At 39.9% G+C, this 21,280-nt stretch overlaps 4 protein-coding genes and 1 pseudogene across 5 annotated transcripts in view; 4 read left to right on the forward strand and 1 right to left on the reverse strand.

Annotated features, from left to right (window-relative positions):
• The window catches only part of LOC109115995 (uncharacterized protein At4g15970-like), a 2,971-nt gene extending 1,463 nt beyond the window's left edge, over window positions 1-1,508 (forward strand). Inside the window, exon 3 of the mRNA XM_019201727.1 lies at window positions 998-1,508. Within this exon, the coding sequence (XP_019057272.1) occupies window positions 998-1,486 (489 nt within the window). The 3' untranslated portion in view covers window positions 1,487-1,508. The remainder of the gene's footprint in view (window positions 1-997) is intronic.
• Window positions 1,509-2,445: 937 nt separating this feature from the next.
• On the forward strand, window positions 2,446-4,252 carry LOC104806975 (uncharacterized protein At4g15970). Its single transcript, XM_019201726.1, has 3 exons — window positions 2,446-2,800; window positions 3,144-3,509; window positions 3,587-4,252. Exons 1-3 carry the CDS (start codon window positions 2,534-2,536, stop codon window positions 4,079-4,081), a joined length of 1,128 nt encoding a protein of 375 aa, XP_019057271.1. The 5' UTR covers window positions 2,446-2,533; the 3' UTR covers window positions 4,082-4,252.
• Window positions 4,253-4,334: 82 nt separating this feature from the next.
• Window positions 4,335-15,260, forward strand: LOC104806217 (protein CHROMATIN REMODELING 4-like). 2 transcript variants are annotated; one of them, XM_010530992.2, is made up of 11 exons: window positions 4,335-4,867; window positions 6,133-6,483; window positions 6,613-6,714; window positions 6,800-7,558; window positions 8,204-8,287; window positions 8,437-11,181; window positions 11,581-11,738; window positions 11,917-12,031; window positions 12,130-12,206; window positions 12,577-13,150; window positions 13,250-15,260. In XM_010530992.2, the coding sequence occupies exons 2-11, from the start codon at window positions 6,244-6,246 to the stop codon at window positions 15,050-15,052; spliced, it is 6,657 nt and encodes a 2,218-aa protein (XP_010529294.1). In that variant the 5' UTR covers window positions 4,335-4,867; window positions 6,133-6,243; the 3' UTR covers window positions 15,053-15,260. The 2 variants fall into 2 exon arrangements, with proteins under 2 accessions (XP_010529294.1, XP_010529295.1); XM_010530993.2 differs by having other exon boundaries at window positions 8,207-8,287.
• A 2,396-nt stretch (window positions 15,261-17,656) lies between these two features.
• LOC104806976 lies at window positions 17,657-18,523 on the reverse strand (annotated as a pseudogene).
• Window positions 18,524-19,421: 898 nt separating this feature from the next.
• LOC104806218 lies at window positions 19,422-21,263 on the forward strand. The gene is made up of 6 exons (XM_010530994.2): window positions 19,422-19,956; window positions 20,259-20,336; window positions 20,432-20,554; window positions 20,640-20,750; window positions 20,831-20,929; window positions 21,014-21,263. The coding sequence occupies exons 1-6, from the start codon at window positions 19,468-19,470 to the stop codon at window positions 21,110-21,112; spliced, it is 999 nt and encodes a 332-aa protein (XP_010529296.1). The 5' UTR covers window positions 19,422-19,467; the 3' UTR covers window positions 21,113-21,263.
• Window positions 21,264-21,280: the final 17 nt, after the last annotated feature.

Below are 21,280 nucleotides of genomic sequence, written 5' to 3' on the forward strand. Positions count from 1 at the left end.
ATATATATATATATATATTATTAATCTCTATTTCATATGGTTTTCATGACTGGCCTCTAGTTTGACTTTGTAAATTACGTGGAACTTCATAATTTTGTAACTTATATTAGTGTCCATATATACTTTTTCTTGCGTATGATATAAATATATATACACACTGAACCGGTCTAATCTTTTGTGTGCTAAATTTACAGCGTCTACGCAATTCCAATGAGTCATTTTGCATACGAAAACTCAGATCTAACGTTTTCCAAATGACCTTAATTCACCCCCTCAATATATATATATATATTTCTTTTTTATGATATATATATATACACATATTACATATATATTCAAGAAAGAAATTTCTGTCTTTTATTTAGTTATTCAGTTGATTCATTATTGAAACAAATATCAACAATAATTTCATTGGGAAAAAGCCATATTATGTATTCATTGAACCGGTCTCATCGCCTGTATATGTTTACTTATATTAGTGTAGATATTTTTTTTACGTATGATACTACACACACACATATATATATATATATATTTGTTGAGCCGGTCTAATTAATCTTCTATGCGCTAATTTAACACTGTCTAGGGAGTGCCAAGGAGTGTTTTTACATGCGAAATCTAAACGTTTTCCACACACACACTCTCTCTCTCTCTCTCTATATATATATATATATATATATATATATATATATATATATATATATATATATATATGTGTGTTTTTTTTCTTCTAATAACCGAGCATCCTGAACCGAAACCCAGACTAATCTCGGGACTGTGAGCCAACCATATGCTTTGACTTATACACTCCATCCCCATCTTGAGGCTCGAACTCGGATGGGACAAACGCTAAGCGTTCCCATTTAACCGGTTGAACTAACCAAGTTGAGTTATGTTTCTTGACTGTATTCAAGAAATCTGTATAATCCGTATCCATCGAACCGGTCTATTCGTTTGAATATGTTCACTTATATGCACAGGTTTCTTGATTTTTCAGGATGCGGATATCGTGTGGCTGAGGGATCCATTTCCGAGGTTTTTCCAAGAAGCAGACTTCCAAATAACGTGCGATAACTACAACGGAAAGCCATCGGACAAGAACAACTGGGTCAACTCGGGATTCACCTACGTAAAAGCCAGCGACAAGGCATCGAGATTCTACGAGTTCTGGGTCAGATCGCGCCGGAGATTCCCCGGAAAACACGACCAGGACGTGTTCAACTTCATCAAGAACGATCCGTTCGTGGTCCGGCTCGGGATCGAGATGAGGTTCCTCGACACTGTCTACTTCGGAGGGTTTTGCCAACCGAGTCGCGACGTAAACGTCGTCAGCACCATGCATGCAAATTGCTGTATTGGTTTGGACAACAAAGTGAAGTACCTTAGGGTTGTTCTTGATGACTGGAGAAGATACTTGTCGGCTAATACGACCGTCACCGAGACGATGTGGAATATTCCTCCCAAGTGTGGTTACAAGAAGTTGTGAATTTGATTCCTTTTTTGCATTTTTTATTTAAACGATTATTATTATTATGATTACTATTATTACTATTATTATTATTATTGAGAAATGGAAACGCATCTTATTGTAATTCATATTTGTAATTTTTTTGTCAATGATTTCCCACATAAAACGTGGTTACAAGAGGATGTGAATTTGATTTGTTATTTCAAAGGTATTATTATTATCATTGTTGTTGTTGTTGAAAAATATGCACACATTTTATTATAATTCACATATTTATAATTGTTTTGTCAAAGATTTCCGCATGAAACAAAGTAATTAATGTGCAATTCATTAGTTAAAGATTTAATCATATTTAATTTTTGAAAACGTCTAATTCCAATGCTGACATAATCAACGCATTATGATTATTAGTTTTCTATTTCAATTTGATGATTAATCAGAGGAATCAGTTCATAAGATTCCTCCTTATAATTGATTTATTTATGGACGCAATTTCACTTTTTTTTTATAAGAGAAATAGTGGGAGAAAATGGACATGTGATGGCGGCCACCAAACTACACGGATTGTTACATGATGGAATAATATAATCGTTGGAAGATGCATGGTGTTAGAAAACATAATAATGCCACGTGTCGATACCGTAGAGGACGGTTTCGTCAACCTTTTTTATGGTCTTCCATGGAATTAAAATAACGAAATAATTGAACTTTATGTCCTGACATGAACAAATGAACCACAAATTTATAAAATAATATACCGAAATTATTTTACAATTCATATCTCTCGTTTATACTAAATTATATAACAAGAACACAGAATTATTGCAGTTGAATAAATAAAGTTGTGAAAAAAAAACAATTTCCTAATTTCCCGTCATAGTTTTCGACGAAAAGAATTTAATATTTAGAATTAGTCTTTTCAATTAAAAGAATAAACACAATTGGAAGCATCGTTGTTACAAAGACAGCAGAGCCAATGATGACTTTTCCTCTGGTTTCTTGCGTTACATAAAGAGCCTGCAAAAACAGAGTAAGAAACCAAACAGAACCTCAAACCTCAACAGCATGGACCCTTCTTCTTCTTCTTCGTCTTCTTCCTCTTCCTCCTCTTCTTCTTCTTCTTGCTGTAAGATTCAGGATTTGGGTAATGGGATCGGACAAAAGAAGGTGATAAGAGTCCTGGTCTTGTTTCTGGGTTTGACCGCTTCGTGTCTGGTTCTGTACAAAGCAGCTTCTCCTCTGCAACGGATCGACGTTAAAGACTTCAGCTCTTTGCTCAGTAACGAATCCTCTGTTTCTAAAATCACCAACTCCTCATCTTCCCCTGAAACAGTGAGTAGTTACTCAGTTCAAGAATCTAGTTCATATGTCTCTGCATATACTTGTCATATATATGTGTGACCATAAATTTGTGTCAGCGTTTGTATGTATGTATGTATGTATGTATGTATGTATGTATGTATGTATGTATGTATGTATTCTTTCTGCATCCAACATGGATTTGATCTAGATTTTGGGACAGGGTCCTTATTCAGATCTCTCTACTTTTTATTAGTTTCCAGATTGCAGAGTCCAATTCTTCATTATCTTGCTTGTTGTTATCAAACCATTTAGGGTTAATCCAATTCAAAACTGAGATCTTCTTCTTTTTTTATTTTTTGGTGTTTTCTGTCAGAAAAAAACAGTAACCAGTTTCAGACAAGTTCTTGAGAACGCGTCGACGGAGAACAGGACGGTGATCATAACTACATTGAACCAAGCATGGGCCGAACCGAACTCCCTGTTCGATCTCTTCCTGGAAAGTTTTCGGATCGGACAAGGAACACAGAAGCTTCTGAGACATGTCGTGGTGGTTTGCTTGGATCCCAAGTCATTCGCCCGATGCTCAGAGCTTCACCGGAACTGTTACCAACTGGTGACGGCGGGAACCGATTTTTCCGGCGAGAAAGTGTACATGACTCCTGATTACCTCAAGATGATGTGGCGGCGTATCAGGCTTCTTACCGAGGTTCTCGAGATGGGATTTAACTTCATCTTCACGGTATTCTTCCTCCTCTCTCCACTGATCTTTCTCCTCTGCAGTTTTCTGACATATTAAGTCTGGATTCGGGGATTTAGGATGCTGATATAATGTGGCTTCGAGATCCATTCCCAAGGCTATACCCAGATGGAGATTTTCAGATGGCATGTGACAGATTCTTCGGCGACCCTTACGATTCAGACAACTGGGTCAATGGAGGGTTCACCTACGTGAAATCTAACAACAGAACGGTTCAGTTCTACAAGTTCTGGTACAGATCGAGGCTGAACTATCCAGGGTTACACGATCAAGACGTGTTCAACAGGATCAAACACGATCCCGCCGTTTCCGAGATGGGAGTCCGGATGAGGTTCTACGACACTGTCTACTTCGGTGGGTTTTGTCAGACGAGCAGAGACATGAACTTGGTCTGTACGATGCATGCGAACTGCTGCATCGGTCTGGAGAACAAGCTCCATGATCTGAATCTCGTTCTTGATGACTGGAGAAAGTACCTGTCTTTGTCGGCGGCCGTCAATGGGAAGAATCCTCAGAACACGACGTGGAGTGCTCCTAAGAAGTGTAATGATTAGGAAGTGGGGGATCTTGGGTCTCGTTGTTTGGATCGAGAAAGTGGTAAATCCAAAACACAGATGATTGGTTTCTTGAGTTACAAGGAAACGGTTCTGTTTCTCAAGGATACTATGGGAATATAATATCCACGTCCTGTTAATTTTTTTAATAAAAAATAAAAATCTATCCTAGATTACTAATAAAAGCAACGGAATCTAAAGGACTTTGATAAAAAAAAAAAACCTGAAAAAGCAGTCAGAGGGTAGAAACTAAACTGCAGATTTTGAACCCAACGTTCCGAAATAAGAACCGAACAGGATCTCCCTCAAGGATCAAGATCCACCGTCTCAAGATCTCCTCCGGAAACTCCATGGCTGCTTCTCTCTCTCTCTCCCTCCCTCTCTCTCTCTCTCTGTGTCGTGCCTCTTTGTATTTTGGGAGGAGAGAGAGGAGAGGAAAGCACAGAAGGAAAGAAATATCGGAGGGGTTTTGGCTCCTGACAGCGACACGTGGCGTTTCGGGAGTGGCTGGGTCGTTCTCGGTTCTCCCCCCTCTCTCTCTTGTGCCATGTCAGAGCCCGTTTCCTATGAGCCCGGCGAATCCGTATCGTATGCTCCCCTCTTTCTCTCTACAAACCCTTCTCAAAGGCTCTCTATTTTTTTGTCGCTTCTCGTATCGCGTCTCTCTCTCTCGTCTCTGCCCCTCTGGCTGTGCCCTAGAATCGCTCTCCGGGCTCAATCCCTAGCTCCCGTCTCCGTCTTCCCTTTCTCTTCAATTGGAGTGGTCTCAGTCGGTTCTGATTCGAGGTTGGTAAGCTGTTTCTCCATCTGGGTACTTGTTGATTCTCTTACTCGTGATGATTCCGATGTTGGGTTCCCAAAATTCGGTACGGTTGGTTTGATTCTTTTGTGATGTCAATGCCGTTTGATCGTGGAGTGATACTGTGGCCACGCCTTATCGTTCTTTGAGTTGTGATAATTTCTCAGTGCAGTAAGATCTTGGATTTAGGTTGCCATTGTAGCTTATTCAACAATGATTTAGTTGGTAGAGATATCGATTCAAGTTTGTTGGATTTAGGTTGCCTTTGAGAAACTCTGTCACGGGTGGTTGGTTAAGTGCAAGTCTTTTAGATTCTCAAGCTCTCTGAATTTCTATACAAAACTCTTCTGGTTGAATTAAAACCTGCCAACTGATATCTATGTGATGCATTTCTGTTTATGATACAGTAAATGTTATATCTAAGTAGAGAAACTGACTGATGTAATGGAACTGTTCTTGTAGTTTTGAAACTACAATGTACAATATTTTGCCGGAGCGATGTTCTGAAATTTGGTTTATTTACTTCGCTGCTATCTCATCCTCTCTTGATATCTAATATTCTAATTGTTAAAGGATTGCTGTTTTACTTTGAATGATGCAAACGTAATCTTTTGTGTGATGCATATTTTCACTCTGCTCGCTGGGGATGCCATCTAATTCTTAAGCTTCTTTTATTTTATATGCTTTTGCTAGTCATTTGTTCGACTTATCCTGTACGGAACACTGCAAATACAAACAATTGAAAGATTATGAAGTCTCGACACCGGGTTTTGCTCAACGTTATCGGTTTCCATGATGGCTCGACTGTCTCTTTGAATTCTGTATCGGGAAAGAATTCACCTTTACGTGACTACTACTTGGCGTTCCATACCATTCTTGTCTAAAATGTTGCATGTTTTTTTTTTCCTTTTCTTATTTAGTTTGAATACTTGCCTTTGTTTTTTTCCCCTTAGCACTTCTTTTTTCAATATTTCTAAGCATGCGTATGATCTAACAAACACTGTTGAGCAGTGCCCTCGTTTCATCGAGAATTTCATTTTACAGCATTTGTTTATCCATTAAATTGCATCTAGAGGTTGATTTCTGATGGTTTGTATTCTTTTTCATAGTCGCTTTTGTAATGTGATCTTCATGTGGGATAACCAGGACACTTACTCATTGACTAGTTGGATAGTGTATTTTACTAGTTGTAATTTCCTTCCCGTTTCTCTATGTTGCTTTCTGGTTAACATTTCCTTTGATGGAAATGTAGGGGCATTCTACTGTGGAATTATTTTGGCGAGACCACTTTTGTATAGTGTTACATATCAATTTGTGCACGGAGATCTATCTGTTGCTCTGTTGAGGGAAACAGAGATTAAAAATGAAAGATAACCCTTCCTCAAGCAGTGAAATGATTAAAAGGGATTTCAATTTCAACATGAAGAGGAAACGAAGAAAACTTCCATGTGAACCGGATTTACCTAATAGCAAAGAAGATAATCCAGTGGCCATAGAGATAGAGCCTTCAGGATATGCTTCTCCAACTAAACCAACCAAGCGCCGACATAGAGCCAAAAAAACTCCTGAACGGTCCTCTTCAAAAAAGAAAGGAAATGATGGGGTAATTTTACATTTCCCTTTCCGTATTTTTCTTTCCGGTGTTGTTCTGATGAATCTTGCCCTTGTGACACAGTATCTGAAGATATCATTTTCGTAATTGATATGTGGTATTTGCTTCTTTCTGTTCCAGTATTACTATGAATGTGTGATTTGTGACCTTGGTGGTGATTTGCTCTGCTGTGATAGTTGTCCTCGGACCTATCATATTGAATGCCTCAAACCCCCTCTTAAGGTAAATGATTTATGTGCTATTAAAAGTGGTAGATTTGCAATAAGACAATTCGGGAAAATTTTACTCCTTATCTTTTCTTCTTTAGAAAATTCCAAATGGGACGTGGCTATGCCCAAAATGCTCCCAGAAGAATGATGCACTCAGGCCTCGCCCAGACGCCATTGCAAAACGAACGAGGGCCAAAACCATCAAGAAAAATTCTCAAGCAGAATCAACGTCGTCTGTGTGTGAGAAATCATCCCCGACTTTTTGTAGTTCCGTCATTTCTGGCAAACAGTCTTCAATGAAAGGGAAGTCTGTTTTGGCCGAGGAAAGTGAACCCATGGAAAAGAAAGTGGATCCCTCCCTGATGGTTGGGCACTCTGTAGCTGAACTCGATCCTACATTCATGGATGGTCGATCAGATTCATCCTGTCATAGAGAAGATGATCTAATAAAATCTGTTACAGATCAACCATCTGAGATGAAGCCATCGTTGGCTGCTGATGAAGATCTTTCTGAATCTAGTTTTAGTAATCCAGAGAGGAATGGCGAAGCATCTGAGGAGAAGCAGGAACTGGCTTATAATGGTAATGCAGAAAACAAGAATGGTGTTTCAGTGGTGGATGGAAAGGGCAAAGGGAAAAAGCGAAAACATCGAAGCAATAACGGGGACAGTCTCAAGAAGTGCAAGACGGATAAAGGAAATCACACTGCTAAAGTTTCTGAGAAAAGTTTGTCCAAAACGGGTGCTCCCGGTACCAGATCTAGCAAATCATCCAAAAAAAGGAGAAACATAAACCATTTGGTGATAAAGTCTCAGTCCAATGATCTATCCAGCATGGATACACGGGGTAAATCTGAGGTATGATTCACATCTTCAATTGCTTCTTATAACTCTTGGACTGTGTGCCGAAGCAAATAATGATGTCAAATGTTTCCAGAGATTGTTAATTACAGTTTATATAGTTTCCAGAATCATTTCCTGTTTGTTTGTTTCTCCGATATCTTTGTTTATTGTTGAAATCTTCGGCATTAATTAAAAAGAACCTTGGTTTTATTGTTTGTGAATCCAAGCATTGTGACATTTTGTTCCATCTGATTTATCTTTGAATTTGCCTGTCTAAACCCCATAGTTTGTATTGTGCCTGTTCATCAATGGGTTGATTTTTATTTCATAGGCCATTCCATGAAAGTGACAGTAATTTTACTATTCGATTCCCTGGAACCTGAAAAGGCTATACTGATGAATATCCGTTCGTTTCAAGGATGAGATTGTAATATTGCCTGCGTATACCGAAGTGGTTGACCTATCCAGGCAATAGATTGATGGCTTATTCCTTGTATCTTTCTGAGACTATGCAGTAATCAATTGGGTCGATATATCTAACAATCCACATGTGAGAAAGGAAAATAATCCTTTCGATTTCAATCTTCTATCTATATTTGTTTTTCTGGCGATTTTTGTTTATTATGTCTACTTGTTCAATTAAACGTGTTAATCGTGCAGAAGCTTCCCAAGGAGAAACGTTGTTCAGATAAACCCTTGATTTCCATGGATCACAAAAACTCTCTTCCCGCTGGAAATCTGCAGGTAATGGATAATCCAGTTGTTGCCATCTGAAATTTCCTAGTGTTCCTTCAGAATATCTTGGATTATCTATGCTTTTTTCGCTTTCTGCTGACTTATGTGTTGTTCATTGCTTGGTAATGGTATTTTGCTTCTCTTTTTTTTTTCAATAGGTTGATCGAGTTCTGGGATGCCGGATCCAAGGTCAGAATATAATCTCTTCATGTGGTGCTCATTCAAATTATTTGTACTCTGGTAATTTACAAGGTAGTGAAGACCAGGATAAACAACCAGAGGAAAGCTCTGCACAAGATACTAAAGTAGATATAAGAGTTGCTGAGAATAGAACAGATTTTGGTTCTGAGACAGGTAAATGTTCCATGGCTGAAGCATGCACCAGAAATGTTGATTGCACTGACGAAAATCATGTTTATACAAGATCCGTGGCCAAAGAATGTAAAATAAGTAATTGGGAGAATCTGGTGAAGGTAGATAATAAGAATTTACCTATGGAGAATAATGATGTTGATGAATCTGCTGTAGTTTCTGGGAATTTGGGAGACGGGAAAGGAAAGATGCTTTTAGAGGACAATATCGATGTTACCCTGAGTACACATGAGGAGAATGAAGAGATAGAAGTTAGTAAAACAGTCTTCAGTGAGAGAGGAGCACAACAGGACATGGAAGAAAATGGTATGATGTCTGAAGAAGTTAAGGAGCCTATCGCTGGGAAAACTTCATGTCGTACTGGAGAAACTGAATCATTTGAGTTTCTGGTTAAATGGGTGGGAAAATCTCATATTCATAACTGTTGGATTTCTGAATCTGACTTGAAAGTTCTTGCTAAAAGGAAGTTAGAGAATTACAAATCAAAGTATGGAGCAGCTGTTATAAATATCTGTGAGGACAGGTGGAAACAGCCTCAGCGGGTAATCAGTCTGCGTGTTTCAAAAGAAGGTAAACGTGAAGCTTATGTAAAATGGACAGGACTTGCTTATGATGAATGCACATGGGAAAGCTTGGAGGAGCCTGTTCTTGAGAAGTCGTCCCATTTAATAGATCTTTTTGAGCAGTTTGAGCAGAAAACATTGGAAAAGTATGTTGCCAAGGACCATTTTCCAGGAGATAGGGGTGATGGTCAGCAAACCAAGATTATTACCCTTACAGAACAACCTGAAGAGCTCAAAGGAGGCTCTTTGTTTCCCCATCAACTTGAGGCCCTGAATTGGTTGCGTAAATGTTGGTATAAATCAAAAAATGTGATCCTGGCTGATGAAATGGGGCTCGGGAAAACTGTGTCTGCCTGTGCATTTCTTTCGTCACTTTACTTTGAGTTTAAAGTTTCAAGGCCTTGTTTAGTTTTGGTTCCGCTATCAACTATGCCAAACTGGCTTTCTGAGTTTTCTCTTTGGGCCCCATTCCTGAACGTTGTGGAGTACCATGGAGGGGCAAAAGCAAGAGCCATAATTCGTGAATACGAATGGCATGCAAAGGATTCAAATGGGGCGAACAAGAGAACAAGTTCCTACAGATTTAATGTTCTTTTAACGACTTATGAAATGATTCTTGCTGATTCATCTCATTTACGGGGAGTTCCATGGGAAGTTCTTCTCGTTGATGAAGGGCATCGTCTAAAGAATTCAGAAAGTAAGCTGTTTAGCTTGCTCAACACATTCTCGTTCCAGCACCGCGTGCTTTTGACAGGCACCCCTCTTCAGAATAACATTGGTGAGATGTATAATCTTCTCAACTTCTTGCAACCATCATCATTTCCTTCTTTATCTTCTTTTGAAGAGAAGTTCCATGATCTGACAACTGCTCAGAAAGTAGAGGAACTGAAGAAACTTGTTGCTCCTCATATGCTTCGGCGGCTTAAAAAAGATGCCATGCAAAATATTCCACCAAAGACAGAGAGGATGGTGCCAGTTGAATTGACTTCAATCCAGGCTGAATATTATCGTGCAATGCTAACTAAGGACTATCAGATACTGCGGAATATCGGAAAGGGGGTGGCTCAGCAGTCGATGCTCAACATTGTGATGCAGTTAAGAAAGGTTTGCAATCACCCATATCTCATACCAGGCACTGAGCCAGAATCTGAATCAGTGGAGTTTCTTCATGAGATGAGGATAAAAGCTTCAGCTAAGTTGACTCTGTTGCATTCCATGCTTAAGGTGCTACAGAAGGAAGGGCATAGAGTTCTGATATTCTCGCAGATGACAAAGCTTCTCGACATTCTGGAAGATTACATGAATGTCGAGTTTGGTCCTAAAACATACGAAAGAGTGGATGGTTCTGTTTCTGTAGCTGATCGCCAGACAGCCATAGCCCGTTTCAACCAAGACAAAAGTCGGTTTGTGTTTTTGTTATCCACACGCTCCTGTGGCCTTGGTATCAATTTGGCAACAGCTGATACTGTCATTATCTATGATTCTGATTTCAACCCTCATGCCGATATCCAAGCTATGAATAGAGCTCATCGAATTGGACAATCGAAACGGCTTTTGGTTTATAGGCTTGTTGTGCGTGCTAGTGTGGAAGAGCGCATTCTACAGCTCGCCAAGAAGAAGTTGATGCTGGATCAGCTTTTTGTAAACAAGTCTGGATCACAAAAGGAAGTTGAAGATATTCTACGCTGGGGGACTGAAGAACTTTTCAATGATTCTCTGAGTGTGAGTAAGAAAGATACATGTGAAGGTAATGACAAAGCGGACATCATAATAGACTTAGAATGCAAGAACCGGAAAAAGGGCGGTGGCTTGGGAGATGTTTACCAGGACAAATGTACAGACGGGACTGGCAAGATCGTGTGGGATGAAAATGCAATCATGAAGTTGCTTGACCGAACAGACCTTCAATCAGGTTCCAGTGACGGAGCTGATACAGATTTGGAGAATGATATGCTTGGCTCGGTAAAGGTGAGATGCCATGTCCATATGTTTTTCTTGCTTATTGGTTATCACTTGAGCAAATATACTGACTGATATGCAGTGTTATAAGTTGATATACTGATACGAGTTATCGTACATTTGTGTATTTGACATCTTTAGCAGAAAAGCAGGTCCTGATTTTGGAAATTATAGATAGCATAATAACAACTGATTAAATAGAGAACAATATGATTAGATTGCATCAGATTTACAGGCAGGAGAGGGCATGCTTGCTCCTCAAATTGTTTGCCAAAGAACTTGAGGTTGCTTTATCACTAAGAGTAGGATACTGATAGTGTGATTCTTTTCATGGTTTTGTTTCTTCCTCCAAATCGCAAGTAATTGTTTTCATTGTTACGGTTTACATCTCTCTTTCTTTGTAAGCAGCCTGCGGAATGGAATGAGGAAGCAGCTGAAGAACAAGGTGGAGCTGAATCACCTGCACTGGTGACCGATGACACTGGTGCACAGAGTTCAGAGAGGAGAGAGGATGTTATAGTGAATGTCACTGAAGAAAATGAATGGGACAGGCTTCTGCGTGTAAGGTGAGCATGCTTTAACATTCAATTGTTAGAACCCAGGATGCTTTATAAATATATATCTCTTATCTCTTGAGTTATACAATACTGATAATACATTGTCAGTATTGTTTTCTGCTCAGTTCTACCGGTGAATGTTTAAATGTTTAAATGTTTTTGGTTAATCTCATAACTGTATGTGTAGGTGGGAGAAGTATCAAAGAGAGGAAGAAGCAGCACTTGGCAGAGGGAAACGCCTGAGAAAGGCTGTATCTTATAGAGAAGTATATGCACCAAATCCCTCTGAAGCATTAAGTGAGGTATCGGTTTTTCCCTACTCCTGGAAGCATCTTGTTTTTTTTTCTGCTATAAATACCATCTTCGGGTTTTATTTCTAACCATCCTGTAACTTTTGCAGAGTGGCGATGAAGAAGAGAAGGAACCAGAACCCAAGAAGGAATACACACCTGCAGGACGAGCTCTGAAAGAAAAGTTGTAAGTTTTAAGCCAGACTCCGTCTATTTATTGTCTTGGATATGCTTTCGCTGTAGGAAAATATGGAACTGAATATATATGGCTTACTATTGCTGAGTCTACTAACTGTGGCACTGGGGCTGATGCAAATGATTAACTACTACATATATCTGACAGATTTTCTTTTCCTCGTATGAGTATTTGTTTTGGGCTGAAATAGTTGTTATGTCTTATGACTGGAAGGAAACGATTCCTTTAGCATTTGGAAGATCTTCGTAGTTGTGTATTTCTGTAGGTTTGGTTGAAGCATCTGATGAGTTATATTCAATTGCAAGTACAATGGAACTCCTTTCAAGATCTTGATATGGATATTTTTTTTTTTGCAAATTAGTGCTGAACTGAGAGCAAGGCAAAAGAAGCGGCTTGCTGAGAGGAATGCGGTTGAAGATCTTCTTCCTAATACCACATTGCAGGGACCCGAGCTACAACCTCAAGCGGCTAAACAAGTCCAAGAAAATCCTCGTGTGATTGACTTGGAGAATAGCGAAGTGGCTCAGCGATCTGATGCACTAGGAAGGAAAACTGACTCGACCTTAAGGCTAAGCAATCCAACCAAGGTCAAAATTGGCAGTCATTCAGATCCTACTCCTGTTCATTATGATCCAGGTCATCCACTCGACAACCTGCCAGTTCTTGGACTGTGTGCTCCTAATTTTAGACAACCAGAAAGCTCGCGGAGAATTGAATCACGTTCAAGTGGTAGACAGAAGATAACAGTAAGAGGACGGACGGATTTCCCTTTCAGTTTGCCCCTCACCACGGGGCGTTCACTCTCGGTGGAGAGAGAAGCTAATGAACAAGAGCCCACCTCGGGTAAATTAAAGCCGAAAGATGTGGAAGAGGGAGCTCCTCCTCAGCAGCTGGCTAGAAACTGTAGTCTGGATGGTTGGTTTCCATTTCGCCCGGTATCCTCTCCCCTCCTCTCCTCTCCCTCCATCTCATGCAATTCTGTAAAACATTCATTCATTGTATAAATGGTTTAAAACATTTGATTTTCCTTGCAGTTCCCTCCAGTTCCTCTGCCAAATTCTGGTGCTGGTTTTGCTGATTTACAGGAGAAGTTTCCACTTCCTAACCTACCTCTTGAAGACAGGCCAATGCCTCGATTTCCATTTCCGCCCATGCTCAGAGCCATGGGAACTTCACATCAGGACCTCTTACCCAATCTTTCACTGGGAAATATGTTTGAAGGTGTTGGAAACTCAGCGCAAGACAGGTTGGCTATGCCACCAATGCCATTCCTTCCCAATTTGAAAATCCCTCCTTTGGATTCACCAGTATTCAACCAGCACGAGAAAGAATTTCCTCCTTTGGGTTTGGATCAGTTACCTTCAGTACTTCCGTCTATTCCGGATAACCATCGGAAGGTTCTGGAGAATATAATGTTCAGAACGGGTTCTGCAGCTGGTCACAAAAAGAAAACAAGAGTAGATCCATGGTCTGAAAATGAACTAGATTCTCTCTGGATCGGGGTTCGGAGACATGGGTATGGAAATTGGGAGATGATTCTCAGAGACCCGAGATTAAAATTCTCAAAATTTAAAACACCAGAGTCCCTAGCAGCAACGTGGGGGGAAGAGCAGCGTAAATTTTTGGATAATCTTTCTTCTCTGCCATCAAAATCGAGCGAGCCGGTAAAATCTACCAGATCTCCCTTGTTTCCTGGTATTCCTGAGGGTATGATGTCTCGGGCTTTACATGGAGCAAAGTTCGTTAATCCTCCGATGTTCCAATCCCATTTGACAGACACAAACTTTGCATTCAGTGATCTAGCTTCCAGCCTTCCCCTATATGAGCCATCAGATCAATCGGGTTTGAGAAGCGAGCCTTTTCCTCCTGTGGTGAATCTGCGAGCTGGAGATTCTTCTGCTGGACCATCAGTGAATATTCCCAACGGGAAGGTGTTTCCGCACACCTCTCTTGGGATGGGCGATCTAGGTTCTCTAGGCTTGAATTGTTTCAGTGCACAGAAAACAGAAGAAGAACGAGAAGCTGCCATTAAACGCGGAAAACTACCATGTTTTCTTGATAGGCCGTTACTTCCAAAGCCTGATTCCAGCATCCGAATGTTCCCGGGATTTCTCCCCGATCCGAGTCGAGTATTGAATCTCTCCAATCCAAAGGGGAAAGAGGTTGTCGGAAGTAGTAGCTCTTCAGAGAATAAGCTACCTCATTGGTTAAGGGATGCTGTAACTGCTCCTTTGAAGTCACCTGAACACAGCCTACCTCCATCAGTGTCGGCTATATCTCGATCGGTCCGTGTCCTATATGGTGCAGATTCCGCCGTCATTCTGCCGTTCGTGATACCAGAGCTGCCTCCATCAGCCCCAGAGGATCCGAGACATAGTCTACGCAAGAAAAAGAAACGTAGAAGCAGATCGCATGCATCGGTTCAGATTCCTACAGATATTGCTAGTAACAGCCTCAATGTGCAAAGCCATTCTCAAGACAATCATTCATTGCCTGAAGCTGTTCCCTTGGTAGCATCATCTCTACCAGCCGGGACGAGTTTTCAGGTTGCCACCGCCGTGAAAAGCTCGGGCTCACCAGAGATCAGAAGCTCAATTCCGGAATCTATCAACCGAGTTGAACCTTCAGAACTAGAAGCTGGTGAGAAAAGTGAATCCGGGCAACTACCGATCCGTTTCGATAAACTTCCGAAAGGGAAACAAGAGGGGCGAGATTCCGAGAATGAGTTGAACAAGATGCAGTCCGAGGCCGAACAGCCGGACATGGACGATGAAGGAGCTGAAACAGATGAAGTAACCACCTCCTCATCTGAAGTGATGATTGAAGCTTTAAGATGAAGCACATTGAAACTACAAACATTGTTTTGTTCTTTTTTTTTTTTTGGACATGATACAAATTGGTGAAGATAAGTTTAGGGCTTTGTCTAATGGAATGAAGCTAATCACTTTAGATTGATCCGATTCATATGTGTGGATTGTGTCCCTGTTTGTAAACCGAACCGGTCAAGACTGTAATGTGAGCCGTTGGAAAATTCGGTTCCGGTCAGGTAAATTGGTCGGAGTGAACCGGTTTATGTATATACCAATATACATATATATATATATATATATATATATATACGTGTCTCCTAATGGATAGAAACAATGTCAAATGCCAAATAGTTTAATTTCGTAAATTAATCATCCTGGTTCTTGTAGCTCTTAGTAACATGCGTGCCATATATCGTAAGTGTATAATTTATTTACTCATTTTTTAATAAAGTGTATTTTATATATATATATATATAAAAGATTGTCATTGTGATTCGTGAAAATGTGTGAAGATTAATCGGTCAACAAACATGCATTGCCTAAGCCTTCACACACCTTCCCCCATGCATATTTTATCCTTTTTTTGTAATAATATTATTAATATTTTTATTTTTCGTTTTTCTTAGCTTCAGAAAAAAAAAACGTTACAGATGAATATGATGTTACAAATGATCAAACATTTGCATTATTGTATCCAAGTATCTTATTCAATTTCGGCTCCTTCCATATCAAAATATGAATCTTTTTTCTCTAAATATTTTCTTACTACCCTCCAAAATTGAAATATAACTAAACTTCGATACAGATCAACCAAAAGACATACTGATTAACCATAAAACCTAGAACTAAAAATTACATTTTAAGAAAAAAAATATAATCACAAAACACAAATCAACTTGGTCTCTTCTCGTGAGCGACGAATCTCGAAGAAAAGGCATAGAAGCGAAGATAGTAATCCGCGTCGTCGTCGGAGAGTGAACCACACGCGCCGCCGTCGAAGTTCAGTGAGTAACTCAGCGGGTCGTACCGACACTGGAACGATCTTTGCCTCCCCGTCTCCGACAGCTGTCTCTTCACCTTCCTTACGAGCTTCCTCAGGCACGCCACGCCGCAGTTCGCCGCCGGCGCAGATTTCTCGCAGGATTTTCTCACGGCGGAAGTTGTGACGTCGGTTTTGGCCACGGGTTTTCGCCGGAGAAATGACATGGCAGCGGAGGACGGCGGAGAGAGAGGGAGAGGAGAGAGAAAGAACTGTTGAGTATTATGATGAAGAGAATCTAACTGAAGACTGACATGAGTCTATATATATATATGGTAGTTAGCTAATAAAATATTGGGAATTTGGAAAAAAAATGGAAAAATGTGTATACATTAATATATATATATATATACCTATCATATTAACTACATATGTGTGTATATATAGGATTCATTATTGGTGAGAGAATATGAAGAGAGATGCTAAATAGATTCCAATTTAACTCTAAGCGTAGGAATGTTATTCAATATTTGTATAATTAGTAATATATTGTAATATTATTTATCGGTTTTAACAAAATAAAAAATGTTAAAACAATGTTGGTGCCCATCAAGAAACCAAAGGGCACATGCGCAGGAATCTAACACATGACGACGACATGAGTCAAAGGTTCCTCTTCTATTTTATTTATTTTTATCATATAATATAAACCAATTTAAAATATTGTTTTTAAAACACTGTTAGTATTTAAATTATTCATTCACATATCTCATTTACTCTCTTATGTTTAATTAAATTTTAGCTAGTTCGTTTGTCAGTTTTATAATCGAAACTCGGTACAATATGTTTCGTAGAAATCGATACGTACACGGTCTGTATTCCAAGGTTTTGAAGGAAACACAGTAACCGGCCCACGTGACAGCCTACATGGACGAGGCACGTGACCACTGATCAGCACGGCTCATCATTCAAACAACCAAACAAGAGATTTTATAATCTCAAGTGAATATAGATTTTTGTCCTTTTTCTAATTGTTTTTAATTTAATATCACACCTAACAAATCTCACGCGGTGGGTCCTATTTCGAGGCATGTGAATGTAAATAATCATATCCTCCGTAAGGAAAAAAAAAGCAGGCTATTTTTCTATTAATGTGAAAATTGATAAGTAACTTAAAAAGTGTCAAAATCAAATGTTAAGAGGGTCCATTGGGCATCGATTGTGGTATGAAACAGACATTCATTTGAAGACATTTGTGTTAGATCAGACAAAACAATAAAATATTATTACAAAGACAACAAAAATGTAAAAAACAAAAGGAGAAAAAAAAATCAACCTTTCACTTAACTATATGACCAAATGATCTCAGCATTCATTCATTCACAAATTATTTTATGATTATTATACTATACTGATAAAACTCACTCATAGACAAAACTCTATCTCAAAATTGAGTTTGTTAGAAAAAGTGCTCATAGTTTTACAAAAACTCAATTATCTCTGTGGTCGATGTGGGACTCTAACATATATACCCAAGACTCAATTAAATCTTGTTCTAGTGAACAAACCCAGAGATACACAGACTCAATTACAGCAGCATTTATACCCTAATCAGCTATGAAAACATAGCATAATAGCAGCAAGAAATGGAATGAATCTGAAAAAAGTCTAATCCTCTTTGGTTCAGGGTCTAATCCAAGATTGGGAACAACACAACAGAAGGAAAATAGAGACAAATAATATTGTCCCCTCAATGATTATTTGCCAACAAAACTATACGTTTCAGTTCCTTCAGTAAACTGTATCTTCAGCCAAAAGAAGCTGGGAACTTTGGTAATTCTATGGCCAAGAACTATAAGTCCACAAACATGGCAAAGAGCAAACAGATGATTAGTACCATATCTAACCTGCCATGGAAATGTTTCCTTTCACTCTAGGACAACCTTAGCACCTGCTCGCCTTCTTCTTTAGACACCCCCTTCTTCAAAATCGAAATCGAATGAGTCTTTTCCACCAAATCCTTTGCTTCCTTGAGACCCAAATCAGTGAAACTCCTAACCTCTTTGATTATCTTAATCTTGGCAGATGCCTCGTATGAATCCAGTTTAACCTCGAACACGGTCTTCTCCTCCACCGGCTTGGCCCTTGGCAGCCATGCCTGCCATCCCGGTAGCTGCCCCCGGCTTCATGACACCAGCAGTAGGCGGCTCAGTCATACCCTTTTACTTCATTATGAACGAACCGAGTTCTGCGATTTCAGATAGTGTGAGGGACGAAAACTCGTCCACGAGTCTGAACACACGCCCTGTTGGAGGACTACGGTGCTCGGTAGGACCAAATGTTGACGGATCATAATCGGTCGGGAGTCTCCTCGGGTAGATTTCTTCCTCTTCCTCATCCTCCCCCTCTTTCCTTGCAGGTTGACTAAATTTCCGTGAACCACCAACTAAAGCATTGAGGTGTATAACTCCAAGTGTAAAGGATTTAAGAGAGAACGCAATTGATAAATTTTGCTTTTTTTTTCAAAACCAAGCTCATCTTTAGATATCCAAAACTTAGTCTGTTTCCTCAATCCAGAGACCAAAAATCAAGTTTATCACAGAAATGCCATCTCCAACTCGCAAGCTGGATACGAGCAGCAACAATGGAAGATGAATTAAGCATACTATCTCATGAAATCCGAAGCTCCGGTTAAAAAAACACAGAAATTGACGGTAATTCCGGGAAAAGTTCGCAACTTGATTCATTGTATGCTGTGTCAAAAGACAAACTTGCGAAGAAAATGTTCAGCTCATCATAACTATAGAAAATAATCTGTCTTTCGAATTGCCCATATAAACCCTAATCGACCTAACAATACCATATCGATTTTCCGAATTCCTCTTAACAGATTCATACCCATTTCCCAGATTCAACCAAAACTCGAAAAGCTCAAGGCTTTACATCCAATGGGATACAAACAGTGAAAGAAATAGAGAAAGGAAGAAAAACCTGCCGGAAAATGGTCGGAAAGAGACTGGCCGTAGATGAACTCTGATGTCGTTTGGAAGGATCTTAGGTTTTACAAGGTTTTAGGTTCCAAGGTGGCGTTTTTAATCTGATGCGGCGAGGTGTATCTGGTTTACTTGTCCTTCAACCGTCCGATTCGTGTCTCACACTCGTTGACGGTGATGATTTTTTTTTCTCCAGTTTTTTACATTTAAACACCAGATTTCTTGCATAAATCAGGAGTCAGGACCCAGTTGAATAAATATCAATTAACCACTCGTTGATTGGCCAAGATTCAAGAACAGAGCCAGATACGGAAGTTCGGTTTAGACCGGTTTATGTCGATTTAATCGATTTGCAGTTAAGAATCTGTTTCATCTCTCTCTCTCTCTCTCTCGTTCCCTTTCTTGCTCTCTGTTCTTCATCTCTCAGTTCTTTTTCTTCTTCCCCTCCCAATTCGCAAAAAGTCACGAAAATGTCAGAAACAAAATCTTCTCAAGAAAAAACATCAATGGAGGATTCTTCGGCTGGAGAGAAGAGGCGAGAAACCGAGAGCGATGAAGAGAACACGAAAGAGATTGAAACAGAATCTTCTCAAGAAAAACCGTCAATGGAGGATTCTTCATCCGGAGAGAAGAGGCGAGAAACCGAGAGCGATGAAGAGAACACGAAAGAGATTGAAACAGAATCTTCTCAAGAAAAACCATCAATGGAGGATTCTTCATCCGGAGAGAAGAGGCAAGAAACCGAGAGCGATGAAGAGAATACAAAAGATATTGAAACCGAAATCGAAGAGGAGGAGAATGTCAAAAAACCCAAATGGTACCGAGCGTTAATGAACGCAAGATTCAATCGGAACTGCAGAATCCACCAGCGTCGGAGAAACTTCTTCTGCTTCAGCTGCTGCACCGCCCAATGCATCGACTGCGTTTCTGCTGCTCATCTTCCTCACCCCCGGATTCACGTAAGTTTCAATCAGTTTCTTGCATAACAAGGTACTTACGTCAAGAACCCTACTTTGCTGTTCTATAACTGGTTTTCTTGAAGTTGCCCCTTCAATAAGAAACCTTTCCTTCCTGTAGAATCGCCAAATTTTCAGAAGGAATCCAGACCCGAGAATCGTTTTAACTGATTACGGAATATATATATACACTTTTGATTGAAACCTGAACACTGGCCTGCCTGCATGTACATGCGTCTGGTTACGGTATAAATGTTTGTTCGCAAGCGCCCATCTAACATATCATCATGCATGTTGTTTCATAGGTACTGAAGAGTCTGGTAGGTGATGACATTGTCAATGTGGAGGACATGTCCATGTTCATTGATTGCTCTCAAATCCAAGTAATTGAGAACACATACATAATCATCATCATCATCATCATCACGACTCTCTGATCTCTCTCGATTCTGATTGTTATAAATTTCTGGTTCTGCAGGTCCGTTTATCGGCTTTCAGAGAAACCATAATAAGACTGAAGCCGTCGCACCAAGTGAAATCCATAGAAGAGTGCAAGAAAACTGTTCACAGGCCCGCCATCTTCTGCTCTCTTTCGTGCAAGGTCTTTTCATCTCATTTCATTATTTTTTTGCCCATGGAGAAAATCTTGAGCAAGTGAGCGAATGGGGGGAAAACTTTTGATGCAGTTGGACTATGTGTTGGATCAAGAGGGAGATTTGTGCAGCGTCTATAAGCTCGAAGAACTTGGACTGGCAGACACTCCAGAAGATGATCAGACCGTTTCTAAATCTTGCAAGGTCGTGATCGAAATTCTCATACTTTATTGGTAAAATCAGATCGGAAAGTGGACCGACAGTGATGAACGGTGTTGTTGCAGGTGGAACAAGACTTGGATCAAGAGGGAGATCTGTCGAAAACCAAACTTGGATCGGAAAATGCTTCAGAAGACGATCAGACCGTTACTGAATCTTGCAAGGTCGTGATCGATATTCTCACAATTAATTTACGGGAAAATTCAGTTCGGAAAGTGGATTGATAGTGATGAACGCTGTGATTGCAGGTGGAACAAGAGTTGGATAAAGAGCGTGATGCGCGCGAATCACATAGCTTCAGAAAGAGACCCAGGAAAAGAACTCCGACAAGATCTCCATGGGTCTGATATGTTTCTCTCAAGACTTCATGACTTACGTGACCGACAAGTAAGAATAGGGTTTTTTTGGAAAAGAGCTTCTAACTGATTCGGAGGGTTTGATTCTGAAATCTTTAGTGGCAGACACTCTCATTTGTCATTTCTCGTGCAGTTTCTGGGATCTTATAGATGGGATTA

The sequence above is a fragment of the Tarenaya hassleriana genome, unplaced genomic scaffold (assembly GCF_000463585.1).
Source record: "Tarenaya hassleriana unplaced genomic scaffold, ASM46358v1 Cleome12, whole genome shotgun sequence".
In the NCBI taxonomy this organism is placed as follows: Eukaryota; Viridiplantae; Streptophyta; class Magnoliopsida; order Brassicales; family Cleomaceae; genus Tarenaya; species Tarenaya hassleriana.